Here is a 16,743-nt window from a genome sequence, read left to right as displayed (position 1 = left end):
AAACTCCTTTTGCAAAATGTAAACTTCAAAGGCTGCAAGAGAAGAATGATAGTAAGACCTGTCACATTTGCTTCCCTTACGCTTCTGACCAGGGTCCTGAGGACTCACTTCTCTTCTGTCTCCCTCACATCAGGAAGAGATTGGTAAAGGAATGCCTGAAGGCTTAAGACAGACTCTTGTGGGGAATGACCAATGGTGGATAATTAACTATATGGACGTGGAGAGTCAAAGATAGCTGGGATCAAGTAATGGAGAAAATAAAAATAAGTGAATACAGTTACCCCCAAATGGCAGGTGTTTGGGCCTGGTACTTAAGGTTCAGAGAGATCGCTTTACAAAGATTCCTTAGTTCAGAAGCCCCAGTGCAAAATCATAAGCAAGCCTATTAAGGTTTGCCCGATTAAGATTTGCTAAAACATCTCACACCTGAGTCAGAGGAGAGCCTGCTATACCACACAAGGGAACTTGCAGCCATTTTTTTTTTAGTGAATATATACTAAGAGTTGGAAAATTCAAACTTCTCAGTCCTGGACTATTAGATCCTGACTTTTTTTTTTTTAGCCTTGAGCTAAAACTACTTCTCTAGGGATGCAGAAAGCAATCTGATCTTTCAGTTAGAGTGGGGTCTATGGAATTAAGTGACAAATGGTGTTCTGCTAATATTTTATATCATAGTAGGCTCAGTGAGATCATGAATCTACTCTAAAGTTGTTTCATTAAATCCTGAGCTTAGGCAGATTCTCCACATTGGTTTCCTGACCTGTAAAGTAAGGGCTATTATGGTAAGAAGGGTGAAATGGAAGGCTTTGGAGTCCTTGTTCCCAAGCTCATATTAACTTGACCATCAAAGAACTGAGAATTTGCCAAGATGCATTCTATTACCTTTCTGTACAGGGACTCGGTCTATTCTGTGCAAAAGGCGATGGGCCCTGCGAAAAGATGGATTACACTAAATTTTAAAAGATGCAATTGCTGCTTCATTTCCTCACAACCAAATGTCCCCTGGATTTGGATTAATTATATTATATTTTAAATATGCCAATCTTTTGAATAATATAGGAACCTGAGCAGACAACTAAAAACTGAAATATTTAACATTATAAACCATATAACAATGGAAGTGGGAAAGAAAACAAGACAAAAACACATGAAAGCATATGCATAAAGAAGTGAAAACTGTAATAAATAAAATTTCCATGGCTGTTGACAAATGATTTTATGCGTAGTATCTTATTTGACTTCATAACAATACTGTGAGAAAACTATAGCAGGGATTAATATTTCTAGTTTACTGATGGACTCAGGGAGGGTAGATGAGTTGATTTATTCACTCCAATGGCTTGAATTATGATGCATAAATATGCTGAAGCTTCCAAATCATCTCCATCATGGATTACTGCAACAGCCTTATAACTGATCTCTGAGGCCCCTGATAAATTGCAGAGTTCCTTCCAAAAGCACAAATCTAATCAAGTCACTCTCCTATTTAACACCAATGGTTTCCCATTTTTTTTCAAGCTTCCAGCATGGTACTTTGCATGTAGTATCATGCAAAGTAGGGGTAAGGGCTCCACATATATTTGCTGAATAAATGAACAGATTACTGAATAAGCGCCGTTAACAAGTAGGTGAGCTGGAATATGAACCTAGACCTCCTTATCTTTAGAATATACAAAGAAAAAGGTTTGGAAATTCCAAATCCAGACACAGACTGAACATCCTAGTACATGAATGCTACAGTAGCCCAGGTCTGATCAAGGAGGTAAGTATTAGGTCATCAAGACCTGCTAGTATTTAAAATCCAGTTTCCGAACATATGGAGATACAAGATGAAATTCATACAGAGCAGAAATACCCAGAGGTCACTGTCAATTTTTAAAGGGAAAGGAATATTTTCTTCACATCTCCTAAATCCTAATAATCTTCACCATAAAGGTACTTGGTTTGATTAGCTTGTCAGTAAGAATCAACAACACTCCTATTAGATAGTGGTATCCAAAGCAGTAGTTACCATCTCTAGTAAACATCTGAGCCAACTAATTGATTTCTTGCAAAAGCATAGGCTGAGAATTAGAAAATCATCAGTTCTGGATGGTAACTTTCAGAACAACTACAGAAGTTCGACAGATAACTACAAAAAGCAAAACTTACATTGAATAAAAGGGCATCTCCAAACCTAACTGATTCACAAACTACAGACAAAGGTCTGCGTGGTCTGCAAAAGACCTTCTGAGAGTTGCTGTATATTTATTACTGCTGTTGTTACTGCTGCTGATAATGATAACAGGAGAAGCTACTCCTTATTGCATATTTAATGTTTTGCCAGCCATGAAATAAACCCTTTTATGCATTATCTCATTTAATTCTGACCCCATTCCTGTGATATGAGGTTCTATTATTATTCCTATTTCATAAATGGGGCTGTGAGAGGTTAAATAATTTATATATGGTCACACTAAAAAGAAGTGGTGACTTGAACATCTGATTGAGCTGACTCTCAAATCTGTGTTCTTAATGACTACACTATACTAGCTGAATACCTCAGGCTTGCATGCATATAATTCCTGTATGTATTTGGGATCTAACAAAGCGGCAGCCCAGGCCTCAGAGTCAAACACTCAAGATACATTCACATTCTATCTTGTCCAAAGTTTTATTTCTTTCAGGACCTATACACAGTTCTTCCAATGACTCACAGACAATAGCAAAAATACCTCACGTACACACCACTGGGTAGAAAGATGTAAGTGTTAATTATCTTGTCATTTGGGGCTGCTTTTATACGCCTCTGTATAGTTATGCGAATCTTATGTATCATTTCTTTAAGATTTTTTATAGACCACTGAGCATGTAAAGAAGAAAATGAGGGGGATGGTATAGCAAAAGACATAGAATTCTTTCTTTTAAATTAAAATAAATGTCCATGGAAAGTTTTTTGACAGACAAATTAATGCCAATCAGAAATGAAACATTAAATTCTAAATCAATGAACCTTAGTGGCTCTAAATATATGGGGAAAAAATTTCAGTGGTAATATGGTTATTAGAGACACTGCCATGCCTCACAAATGTTAGTGTCAAGCTGATCCTAAGTCTGAAAGGCTATTACAAATATTGAATGGCTTTTCAGGCAAGACACTGGCTCTCTGGAAACCCTCTGCCATAGTTAACAAACTATTTTCATAGTTTCCACCTTTTCATTAAATGATCTCTCTACCTCTTAGTCAACTGAAAGCTGGCTCTCTGCTAAGGATACCAATTCGCCTATAGTTCTCTAAAGTAGAAGCTGTTCATTCTTCTACAAAAAATGTACTTCAGAATCAGGCTATAAGATGGGCATTTTCCTTATTCATTGGTGCTTCTCTCAGACCATTACTCCTCTTCCTCAAGGCTCATATATTTTAGCTTATTACCCTCCATCCCTCTTTACCTTTTAGCTCTATCAAAAATGCAGTCACTTTGATTGAGTTATTCCCAATCATTCATCAGGCTTTGCCGTTCAACCATTGGTAATGGTTGGTCACCTACCCCAAAGCCTTTTTCTCCCTTTTATTTATATCAAAATGAGGTTCTACTATTCCTCAAGACTCGGAAAATGATGACTTTGTATTCAACATTAAGAATCAATCTTGACTGGTTTAGCCAACCATTATGTTTTCATTCTCCTGGGAAGTAATTGGTTAAGACAGAGCCACGTAAAACAATTCTGGTTAACTAGATGCAAAGAATCCAGTGGATGGCTTCTAGAAACAATTCTGTGGCTGTTGGATGTTATCATGTCTGGATGTAATCCCTGTAATTGTACTTATTTCTTTTTTTTTAAATCTCAGATACCAGTTCTTTTTTTTTTTTAATTAATTAATTTATTTAATTAATTTATTTATTTGGCTGTGTTGGGTCCTCATTGCTGCGTGATGGCTCTCTCAAGTTGAGGCGAGCGGGGGCTACTCTTCATTGTGGTGCACGGGCCTCTCACTGCGGTGGCCTCTCTTGCTAAGGAGCACAGGCTTCAGGCGCGTGGGCTTCAGCAGTTGTGGCGCACGGGCCCAGCAGCTGTGGCTCGCCGGCTCTAGAGCGCAGGCTCAGCAGCCGCGGCGCACGGGCCCAGCTGCTCCGCGGCATGTGGGATCTTCCCGGACTAGGGCTCGAACCCGTGTCCTCTGCAATGGCAGGCGGACTCCCAACCACTGCGCCACCAGAGAAGCCCTGGAATTGTACTTATTTCTGAATGATGAGATAATTTTTTTGTTACTTTTTTCTCCCAAAATTTCCACAAAGAGCAGGTATTACTTCTATAAAAAATAAAATTAAAAAAGAAAAACCGGGCTTCCCGGTTCTAGGAAAAGAGATATTGTGGTAGACATCTTTGAACAATGTAATCTGCACTGTAGAGCTGGGTTGACATCTAGTATAATTTCCTTTCAACGTGAAAAACTACCTTTTAAATGTGTTGTGGTATAGATCTTCTGGTGACAAATTTTCTCAACTTCTGTTTATTTGAAAATGTCTATATTTTACCTTTATGTTTGAAGGATATTTTTCACAAGATAGAGTTTTCAGGTTAAGGTTAACAGGCTTTTTTTTTTCTTTCTTTCAGAATTTTAAAGATGTTCCTCTACTGCCTTCTGGTTTGCACTGTTTCTGATAAGAAATTAGCAGTAATTCTTATCATTGCTCTTTATTATATAATGTGTCTTTTCTTCTGCTATTAAGATTTTCTCTTTTATTGCTGTTATTTTTAGCAATCTGACTACAATGTGCCTGGGTGTGGCTATATGTTTATCTTGCTAAAGATTTGTTGAGTTTTTTGAATCAGTGAGTTAATACTTTTTTTAAATCAAACCTGGAAAAAATTTCCTCCAGTCATGCATTATATCCATTTTTTCCTTTAAGTTATTGAATATATTTATATTCAGTTTTTTAAAGGCCCTGTCCACTATTTCTAACATCTGTATAATCAGTGGGTTTATTTCTATTGTTTATTCTTTTCTTCTGTTATGGGTCATATTTTCCTACTTTTTTGAATGTCGAATTTTAGTTTTTTGATGTGAAATTGTAGATGCTATACGGTTGAGAATCTGAAAACTTTTTCATGTTCCTCTTCCTTCAAAGATTGTTGAGTGTTTTGGCAGGCAGTTATTTTACTGGCAGATTACCTTTATCTTGTCAAGTCTTCTTATTAGACTTTATTAGGGTGGCTCAAGATTAGTTCTTACTCTAGAGCTTGAATAGCATTCTTAATGCCTAACCTTCTGGGGTATTACTGAATGCACAATATGTTAAGGTGGTCTCTCCACTCTAGTTGGTCAGAATTCCAGTGTTTCCTAGCACTCTGTGACTACTGGCATTCCTATTCAGCTCATAGATCCTCAGTGGCTATTCTCCGCTAAGCCTCCCAGAGTTTCACACCACACATGGCAACTTGGTTTTTGATCAAAGACTCAAGGGCTCTCCAATGCAGATTTCTGGAGCAACTTCTTTAAACAACTCCTTGCTCTCAGGTACCTTTCTCCACAAACCTAAGCTGCCTCAACAGCCTTATAAGCCAATTCCTGGGTGGGGGGGGTTTCTGTGCAAAACACTGCTTTTTATTGGAGCTGTACTTTCCTGTGCTGTGTTTGGATAGTGCCCCCAGACAGAAAACAAGAGTAAATGTCAAGCTTACCTTGTACATTTCCCCTCTGAAGGATCATAGCCTTGTGCTCTCTGCTGTCTAATGCATGAAAAGAGTTGTTTCATACAGTTTATCCAGTTTTATAGCTGTTTATGGCAGAAGGGTGACCTTGATACCTGTCACTCTGTGATGGCTGGAACTGGAAGTCTTAATTAATTAATTAAAAATAGTATAGCCAATTAAGCCTTAATTTCCAGCCATCAAAAGTCAACCAAGCGGGAGAATTCCCTGGCAGTCCAGTGGTTAGGACTCCGTGCTTCCACTGCAGGGGGCCCAGGTTCAATCCCTGGTCAGAGAACTAAGATCCTGCAAGCTGTGTGGTGTGGCCAGAAAAAAAAAAAAAAAAAAAAAAGTCAACCAAGGGAAACCAATAAACAGTAAAAAAAATTAAAAGGTGGGGCAGAAGTATTAGCAGACTCATGTAATTTTCCACTATGTTAATTTTCCTAGAATCAGAAAAAAGTTTCCAGGAATCATATCATTTTTGTTCATTTTCATTTCTCACTGATGGCACAAGCACCACAACACTCTTCATTTGTTCCTTCTTTCTTGCTAACCAGAGCCTGATTTTGTGTTTAATTCCAAGTAGACAATTCATGATAAATCAACTATGTCAATAATGATGCTCCTCTTTCTCTTTGCCAGATACTCAACCTCCCAGTCTCCCTGAGAGCTGGAGGCAACCACACAACTATATTTTGACCAATGAGACACACAGGGAAGTTTGTTAGGGGTTTACTGAAAAGATTTTAATTTTTTTAATAAAAAAACAGGTGATGCTGGCACCTCCCTCCTGCATTGAATGTGAGTCCCTTCTGACTATAATATGTATGAGGAGGAAAATTCTAAGTATGACAGAAGAGAGGGAACAAAAGAGCCTGGGTCCTTGATGACATCACTGAGTAACTAAATTAATACAGCAACTCACTGCCTCTAAGAAAAATAAAACCTATTTAGTTTAACCACTCTGTCTAAGGTTTTCTGTTTCTACCTGTCATAGAAAGCATTTCTGACTGATAAATGCATACTCCATTTGTTCTTTAGACTAAGAAGAGTTTGCAGATAAGATGAAAAAATAGTTTTCAAATACAACATAAAAAGGAAATGGTTGAGAACTGCATTCTTTGAAGTCTTTGAACTAATCAGGTTTTCTTTGGTGTGTATTAAATGCATGTCTGCCTTGTATCCCCCTCTAGACTGCAAACTTCCATGCCAGGGATCTTCTTTGTTCTACATATGGGCCTAGGCACTCTTGGGTGTTCAAATTAGCTTGGTGACAGACTCTTATTTCTAGTACTCTTTGACTCCATTAGGACCAAAACCCCACAGACCTAAAACTTTTTTTTCCACAGAGGTGAATATGCAGGTAAAACAAATAAGCGAAGAGATGGTTTACTGTCTTACGTTCACATTCTCTGACATCCAAGTTGAACTGCTGTAATGCTCCCAGGGTGAGCTGCCTTACTTCAGCTTCCAGCAAAAGTTGCATCAAGGACGTGGCTAAATGCTTGCAAGCTGACATACATGCTGTCTGGGCCACCTTTCCCTGAAATACAAGAATGTAAATCATAAGGCTGATGGATTAAAATCAAATTCCAACGAAAATTAAAATCATTTATTTTTCAATTAGCAATTTCTTTGAAGGTTTTCTCCATCATGATAACCCTTGCATTCAAATAACTTTGAAATTAATAGGACCTCATGGCAAACATCTTAAATATTTAGCTCCATTACCATCAGTCATGTCAGTATAACACTCAGCTAAAATTCATAAAGCCCAGCTATTTATTTACGAAGTGCTTTCTTCCTAAATCAACAATAGATTAACAATATTCAAAATCTTAATTAAACTGAGAAGGAATGTTTCCACAGAGAATAAATTTCAAAGAGTCCCTTCTAAAAATACCATAATTCTTAAAAAGCGAATGTAAACAATTCCTAACTTATCTTGAAACCAAAGTGTTTACTACTTTATGATTTAACACATATAAAATGAAAAGAATGGTTTAAAACAAAATGGTTTTCTGAAAAAAATAATTAAAAGGATAAATTTTGTTTTCTTAAAAAATAAACACTGAGGTTTATGAACACGCACTCTAAGCTAATTTTTTAAATACTGATATTAAAATTAGTATTTTACCATCTTCTTTAAAAGATTCACTTTACACTAGTGAATTATATCTTAGTTCCAGGTCTGAGTTATACATCATGAAAGATTTATCCATTTCTTCCCCAGATATATACCCATTTTATTTTTGTTATCATCTAGTCTGAAAAACAGGATAAGTTTGAAAAAGTCTGAGTCCTCATATTAGTCAGTGGGTCCTTCTTTTTTGAAATCATGAAATACTTCAGTCATTCAGAAAGATATATAGAATTATATGATGAACACTTATGTACATACTAAACATTACAAATATAGTTAAAGCCCTTATATGACCTCCTTAAATCATTTTATTCCTTCTCCCCAGAGGTGACCGTTTCTTGTGTTGAGTATACCATTTGTATTATAAAAATACTATATGACAAGTATATAATAAGAAACAATATTTTTATTATTTTATGTATTTGAAACTTTCTGTATTACAAAGGATGTCCTTCTACAACTTGCTTTTTTGGTTCAATGTTATGAATGTGAATGTTTATAAATGAAATACATGTGGTTGTAGTTTATTCCTTTAATTATTCCACAGTATTCCATTTTAGGAGTATACCAGAATTTATTTGTCCATTCTTCTGTTGTTGGAGATTTAGGTTGTTTCTTTTCTTTTCTTTCTTTTGCTCTTATAAACAGAGTAGCTCATAGAGTAATGTCAGTCTTCATGAAAATGCCAGATTCTGACTGTAGTTTTTTTTTTTTAATATATATATTTTTCATATGTTTCACTGGGTCAGGACCTTCCACAAAAGTTAGCAGGCTTTAAATGGAAAAACATATAACAAATAATACCAGAATGAATTTTAAAATTTGCATGACTTTTTATATACTTTGGATAATTCCTTTAAGATTATTTCTCAAATCTACTAGAATGAGGGGTATCAATGTACTGTGATTCAGAATGCACATGTGTATACGTGAAGAGGAACACAGGTGGAAGCCAGATTTCCAAATATCTAACTATAAACTGCTTTGCCTACGGTATATTCTGATTTACAATGTCCCTAGATATTTCCTAGATTATCACTTAATTGCATAATCACCAGCACTGAGTACTATTACAAATTTTTCTACTAATTAAACAAGAGATACTTTATGATTTTTGTCTTTGATTATTTTGTGAGATTGAATATCTTCTAAATTTTCATTTGACTAAAATATTTTATAGAATAAAAATAACAGTAATAAACAATGATCTATTATATTACACATTCTAAAAATGTTTCTCCTCTATGGTTCTGTTTGTAGGTTCTGAAGACCCACACTCTGTGGGTGATTTAACACAACAAATGGAAATACTTAAGTAGGGAATGCCGTAGAGACCAAGTCGAAACGAGGCAATGGAAGCGTAAAGAATCCTAAAGAGAAAAGTTACGTAAAAGAAATCCATATTAAATGGCATGCTTTCAACTAAACCCACTGGAGACCTGGAACAGGTATCACCAAGGAGCCATAGAGTTCAACATAATTGTCAGGCTATGCCCCATGAGAAGAATCAGAGGGGGCAGATCAAAGTTGTGAGAAGCCCTATGGCTTTTCAACAGTGAGAGTGGGAGTGCAATGAAGAAATGAGGATAGACTAGAGCAGATGTCCAGAGACAACACTGCAGATCAGAAGGCAGAGAAAAGGGGAAAGAAACTACTGTCTCTTGGACACTACTATATGCCCAAGATGTGCTATACTTAGGCAGCTGACATCTTATGTTATTTCACTTAATTCTCACAATCAACCCAAGCAGTTGGTATTATTCCTTTCCTGTAGATGAATAAACGAAGGTTCTCCGTAAGGTTAAGAAATTTAGACAAAGTCATACAGCTATTTGTTACTTCTACCCAATCCTAAATCCGTATCTTTCCAGTAACTCATCACCTAAAAAGCAACACTAAATTTTATACTGTCTTATACTGGAACAGCTGGGGAAAAACAGATCCAGATAATAACAGGGTTAACAGGTTATCCAAGACATAAAAACTAGGTCCAAACAGGTAAGACAGTTGTAGTTCAGGAGCCAACTCTTCAAATACTGAGTATCTGCTGGGGCATGCTTTTTAACTGTGGTCCAGCATAACTATCTAGGCCAAGGCCAACACTTAAAGGTCCTAACAAACTGAACATGGAGATGTTGTAAAAATCAAAGAGCTAAAAGCCCAATTAAGCTGGAGGCTGAGAAGACAGCATTTGAAAGGCTTGTTTCCAGTGGTCAAAACAGATTGCCAAGGAGAAAGGAAACTGGCCTAATAAAATGAAAATAAGATAGCTCACAGTCAGAAAGTCCCAAGTTTGAATTTTTATCTCTACCACTCATTAGAAGTGTAATTTAGTGTAAGTTAGTTGACACTTCAGACTCATTATTCATCTCAAAATATTAAGCAGCTTATTAACTTTAACATGAAACAAATCTATATCAATCAATAGAGCCAAAGGCACTTATACATGATCATATGTTATACTACCCTAACATACTGAGTTACTTAACTGTCCTCCAATCATTTTCCACCCTACTTCCCCTCAAGCTAATTCTTTATTTCCAAACAGTGATAATTGCAGAAATGTATATTTTCATTGTTAAATATTTTTCTAATTCTAGAAAGCATTTTGGAGCTTTGCTAATTCACAGTCTGCTATCCATTCTCTTTTTCACTTCTGGTTTCCATTACTACCATGGTATCCATAGATTTTCTAAGAAAGGATAAACAGAGACCCAGGCAATAACTATCAACACACTAAGCAATAAAAATTGGTGGTTTCACCCTCTTCATGGAGCAGATTCTTTCTAGGAACAAACTGCCAATCTCTAGGACAGGGTAAGAATTTGGAACAAAGCCTAAACTGACCCAAACCGCCTTTGCGTATACCTCCAGGAACAGTTTCAAATCAGTGATAATCACAACTAGATTATATCTTATGAAGCTATGATAGTCGCAGTGTACAGAGACTACACAAGAAATAGAAACAGAATGCCAAAGCTGAAAAATGACCTAAGTATTATCATCATATTTTGAACATATGAGGAACCTGGCATGCAGGGAGATCTGAGTCACAGTATCTTACAACTAGCTCTACAGGCAACATCATACTGCCTCTTAATGCAGCTACAATATTTCTGTATTCCAAGACAGCCAATAAATATCAACTGAATGAACTGAAAGTCAACTACCAAAGCACTTAAATAATTCATACTACTTCTCAAGCCTGTTAAAATACCTTTTTAAAAAAAGTTTTGGGAAGGGAAGAAGAGTACATTGGTGACTAAATTCATGTTGTTAATTCAAAGTCAGGCTTATGACCACAGTGAGAAACATCACTGGGCATGAGTCAAGATCTATGAAAATACTTTTTTGATTTTCACCACGTACCTCTTTGGTAATCAACTCATTTACTTCAAAAATATACCCAGATTCATATCCTCTAATTTGAATTATTCCATCTACCTCCTATTCTCTATTTACTGTCTTAACTTTTACCATAAAACTTTGCACTAGATGATTTACTGCACTGTCATTTCATGCATTTATGTTTCCTTGAAAAGTACATGATTTGCAAGGAAAGAAACTATTGCATTTTTATTTTGGTATATCTAAATGAAGGATAGCTCTAGACTGCAAAGTAGGTACACACTGCTGCCCAACTTTACGCCTTGGAGGTATCTCATTCTCTTCTACACAGAGGGGGATATCATCCATTGTTTCTTACACAAAAGCACAATTTAACACAATTAAGACAAATAGGAATCTTATAAATTCCTTCTTCAAAATACAGAAAGCTCAGTATTCATTACTTTCAATTACTATGTACTTCAATTACACAATACTAAGTGTTATGTCATAGTACTAAATACAAGTGAGCAGAGGTGAAGAGCTTAGAGAAAGCATTATCATCCTCAGTATCACCACAAACTCTACCACCATCACCAGAGCAGCTGCTTCCATTTATTGAGCATTGACTATGTGCCAAATGTTTTGAAAGTATTTTCTCGCATAATTCTCACAAGAACCCCATGAGGTATTTAACCCTCTACTTATAGATAAGGACAGAGAGGTTAAGCCATCTGAATATACCTTATAAGTTGTGGACCTAGGATGTGAATCCAGCCTTGTCAAATTCCAAAGGCTCTTAACAATCATTTGATCCTGCCTCCCAGTAAAAGGCCTTGGGGTAGTTGCTACATTGTCCTGTTGCTTTGCGACTTTGGGTAAGGGAATGAAGAGGACGAGAAGAAAACATTTTTTTTTTCTCCCTTCTCCATCTAAGGAAGCATCAGAAGAATGCTGGATTCACAGCAGATATTTAGAATGGACTCCAACCACAGCTCTCTGTCAACCTACTGGGGTCAGATCTGAGTTCCAGATCATCAAGAATCTTAACTAAATGACTTAAGGGGCCAAAGCCAAATTTCTCTTTCTCTGGATAATCTTAACAAGTTTCACAGTAAGGAATGTTTAAAGAGAGCCAGGAAAGACAGCTGTCTTTTCACACCAAATTTCTCCTCTGCTTTCTGAGTAACACTCCCTTGCTTACATTTTGGTGTGTCAAATTTTATCTTTCTTTAGTTATTTAATGAGTTATGTCACCATGAAATAGAGAAAAGTTCAGACACAGAAACTGATCTAGCAAGGCAAGTAAGAACTACTCAAAGTAAAGTAAAGCCACCCTATAAATTGCTAGTTCTTTCTGTGTACCTATACCTCTAATTCCTTAACCTTCTACCCTGACCACTACTGTAGACAGTTTCTTTGGCCTGCCCCTTCCTTCACTGAACAAGGAAGCTGTCTTGTTCCTTTTTCCTCAATATCCCATGGCTATGGGTGAGGCCACTTCATTCCCATAGTACTAAGCCTCCTATTTACTTAGGATGGACATTAAATAAGCCACATTCAGAGGATAGAGTTCTGGATCTTCCCATATGTTCCTGTTATCTGGGACCCATGCTTGGAACTTTGGTTCCCATGTGCTGCAGAAACCCTATGACAAAGTCTTACTTTATCTTTATACCTAAACAACCTTAAAAATCACATATCCTCTCCAAGTTGATTTTCCCACAACTGTACCCATGTCTTAGGAAGGATTACAATCCTACTTAAAGAACATTCTTAAATTTAAATTAGAGAATTTATACAAATATCCACTCATTAAAAGATTCACAAATCCCTATTTTAGACAAACAAATGTTCCCTAACAGCTAAAGAAAATGAAGCCCAAGGCTGACAGTTAATATATCTTGGGCAAGATATTTGGTATTATTTGATGACTTTAGTAGAGCCTACAATGAGATGGTGAACCTCTAATAAATCAAAAATAAGAAAAACTAACAAAAAGTAAATAGGGCTTCCCTGGTGGCGCAGTGGTTGAGAGTCCGCCTGCCGATGCAGGGGATGCGGGTTCGTGCCCCGGTCCGGGAAATCCCACGTGCCGCGGAGCGGCTGGGCCCGTGAGCCATGGCCGCTGAGCCTGCGTGTCGGGAGCCTGTGCTCCGCAACGGGAGAGGCCACAACAGTGAGAGGCCCGCGTACCCGAAAAAAAAAAAAAAAAAGTAAATAGAGGTAAACAATCCTTACTTAATTTGTCATGAAAAAATTAAGAAGCTCGAAGGAAAAAGCATAATCAAAAGAAAACTGGAAGTATATACTCAGGATGTAGATGGAAGGAGGTGTCAGAGGAGGGATGTAACAGATGGCATAAACCTGGTTCTCAGACTTATCCACTTGTTTCGCTTTCTTATTCAGTCATTTTTCAAGAAACACAGAAATCTTTTTAAAAACACTTTTTGCTATGCATGCTTTTATTGAGGTATAATTACAAACAGTACATATGGAGCTCTTAAGAATATACAGCTTGATGACCTTTACATATGTAAAAACCTATAAAACTGCCATCCAGATCAAGATAGGAAATATTTCCATAAACCTGAAAGTTCCTCATGCCCCTTTCAAATCAGTAGATCCACCCACACCATGAGGTAACTTTTCTGACTTATAGCCCCATAGATTTGTTTTGCCTCTTTCTTGAACTTCATATAAAAAGAACCCTACAGTGGTGTCCTCTTTTATGCTTAGCTTCTTTTGCTCAGTATGTTTTTGAGATTCATCCATGTTGCTGCATGTATCCATAGTTTCTTCCTTTCTATTGCTGAGAAGTATGAATAAATCACAATTTGTTTATTCATTTTTCCTATTGATATCTATTTGGGTTATTTCTATTGGGTGCTATTATGAATAGTCTTTAAGTGGAACTATTTATTTTCCTTGGAAAAATACCTAGGATTGAAACTGCTGGATCATAGAGTAGTTGTATGCTTAATTTTATTAGAAACTGCCAAAATTTCAGAGTGATAATACTATTTCATATTCCCACCAGCAATGTATGAGAGTTGTTCCATATCTTCTCCTATACTTGGTATTATAAGTCTTTTTTTTTTTTTTAATTTATTTTTGGCTGCGTTGGGTCTTCGTTGCTGTGTGCAGGCTTTCTCTAGTTGCGGTGAGTGAGGGCTCCTCTTCGTTGCGTTGTGCGGGCTTCTCATTGTGGTGGCTTCTGTTGCTGTGGAGCATGGACTCTAGGCTTCTCTTGTTGTAGAGCACAGGCTTCAGTAGTTGCACCACGTGGGCTCAGTAGTTGCAGCATGCGGGCCCTAGAGCACGTGGGCTTCAGTAGTTGTGGCACATGGGCTCAAGAGCACAGGCTCAGTAGTTGTGGCACACAGGCCCTAGAGCACGCGGGCTTCAGTAGTTGTGGCACGTGGGCTCAGTAGTTGTGGCTCGTGGGCTCTAGAGTGCAGGCTCAGTAGTTGTGGCACACAGGCTTAATTGCTCCACAGCATGTGGGATCTTCCTGGACCAGGGATCAAACCCATGTCCCCTGCAGTGACAGGCGGATTGTTAAACACTGTGCCACCAGGGAAGCCCCTAGAAGTCTTTTTAATTCCTGCTATTTTACCAGAGTATAGTGGCATCTTACTGCAGTTTCAATTTATATTCCCTTATACGTAATTCTGTTAAAAGCATATTTTCATGTGCCTATTGGTCAAATGGATATCCTCTTTTGTAAAGTACCTGATCAAGTTTATTGTCCATGTTGGGAGTGGGTCAAAGTGCAGACTGTCTATTTCTTTAGAGATTTGTACAAGATATTTGTCTTTTCTGGATGACTGCTTTGTCACATAGATGTATTGCAAATACTCTCACATGTTCTGTGGCTTGCCTTTTTGCTTCCTTAATGGTGTTTTTTGATGATCAGAAATGTACAATTTTGATAAAGTACAATGTATCAACTTTTCTTTTCATGGCTCATGACCTTTGCGACTTGTCTTGAAGATATTCTCACACATTTTTAAGACAATTTACTGTGTTAGTTTTCACATTTAGCTCTATAATCCATCTTAATTTATAGTGTAGGGTAGATGTCAAGATTAATTTTCTTTTCAATTCAAATACTGGATTGCTTGAACACATCTATTGAGAAGACTCATCCTTCTCCCACTGCATTGCATAGGCACCTTTGTTGAAAATCAAGTGACCACACAGGTGTGGGTCTATTTTGAGACTCCCCATTCTAGTGCACTGATCTTTTTGTCTAATTTTATGCCAACACTTCACTGTCTTAATAGCCAAAGCTTTAGAGTAGATATAGAAATCAGGCAGCATCAAGTTCTCCAACATTATTCTTCTTTTTCATGATAGTCTTAACTATTTTAAGCCCTTTGAATTTTCATATAGATCTTAAAATCAGCTTGTTAACATCTACATTCATTCCCTCAAGATTGGTATAGATAGTATGATTTTACATGAATATAAGAAATGTTAATTTATTATATATAATGGATGCCTTAGAGCATTAAGGCTTAATTCCCACCCAGAAGCCTGGTGAAGAGCTGCCATAGATTAGTTTTGGGAGAACTGACATTTTAACAATATTGAGTCCATAAATATAGTATACTTTTCCATTTAGTTAGATCTTTAATTTTGCTAACAATGTTTTGTAGTTTTGAACGTACAAGTTTTGCACATATTTTGCTTATTACAAAGTACTTCCTGTTTTTTGATGCTATTTAAATTATACTGATTTTTTAAATGCCAGATTCTAATTATTTCATTATTAGTACATAGAAATAGAATTGCTTTTTGCATAGTGACTTTGTATTCTTTGATCTTGCTAAACTATTAGTACTAATATCTTTTTTTTGTAGATGTCTTAGGATTTTCTACATAGACAACAGTGGGTTTTTCTTGGTTTGTTTTTTTGTTTTGTTTTGTTTTGTTGGTTGGTTGGCTTTATGTACTGCAAGGCTTCTATGACTTTGTAGCTTGATTTTTTTTTCACTTTGTGTACTGTGTATTTTTTTTTTAATAAATTTATTTATTTTATTTTTGGCCACATTGGGTCTTCGTTGCTGTGTGTGGGTTTTCTCTAGTTGTGGCGAGCAGGGGCTACTTTTCTTTGCGGTGCGCGGGCTTCTCATTGCGGTGGCTTCTCTTGTTGTGGAGCAGGGGCTCTAGGCGCACGGGCTCAGTAGTTGTGGCACACGGGCTCAGTAGTTGTGGCTCACGGGCTCTAGAGCGCAGGCTCAGTAGTTGTGGTGCACGGGCTCAGTTGCTCTGCGGCATGTGGGATCTTCCCCGACCAGGGCCCGAACCCGCGTCCCCTGCATTGGCAGGCGGACTCTCAACCACTACGCCACCAGGGAAGCCCCTGTACTGTGTATTTTGTAATGCAGAAATTTTAACTTTTTATGTAGTCCAATTTGTAAGTCTTTTTCTTGTGGTTTACTTATTTTTTCAATAAATATTTTGTAAGAATAAAAAAAAAACCAGTGTTATCTTTAAAAAGAAGAATAAAGTTTAATTCTTCCCCCTTTCAAGTATCATGCTTTTTATTCCTTTTACTTGCCATATTGCACTAACCAGCTCCAATAGGA

General features: G+C 37.0%; 1 protein-coding gene across 8 annotated transcripts in view; it reads right to left on the bottom strand.

Annotated features, from left to right (window-relative positions):
- EXOC6B (exocyst complex component 6B) overlaps positions 1 to 16,743 on the bottom strand; it is a 717,212-nt gene that overhangs the window by 194,051 nt on the left and 506,418 nt on the right. For 5 of the 8 annotated variants that reach the window (XM_079940498.1, XM_079940500.1, XM_079940499.1 and 2 more), the window contains one exon: positions 7,078 to 7,219. In XM_079940498.1, coding sequence (XP_079796624.1) covers positions 7,078 to 7,219 — 142 coding nt within the window. Of the gene's footprint in view, positions 1 to 882; positions 930 to 5,664; positions 5,713 to 7,077; positions 7,220 to 16,743 lie in introns of those variants that run through there. The other 3 variants (XR_013830987.1, XR_013830988.1, XM_079940503.1) reach the window with 2 other exon arrangements.

Source organism: Stenella coeruleoalba (genome assembly GCF_951394435.1).
Source record: "Stenella coeruleoalba genome assembly, chromosome: 13".
Taxonomy (NCBI): Eukaryota; Metazoa; Chordata; class Mammalia; order Artiodactyla; family Delphinidae; genus Stenella; species Stenella coeruleoalba.
Note: the sequence above shows the minus strand (reverse complement) of the source record. Positions and strands in the feature narration are given on the sequence as shown.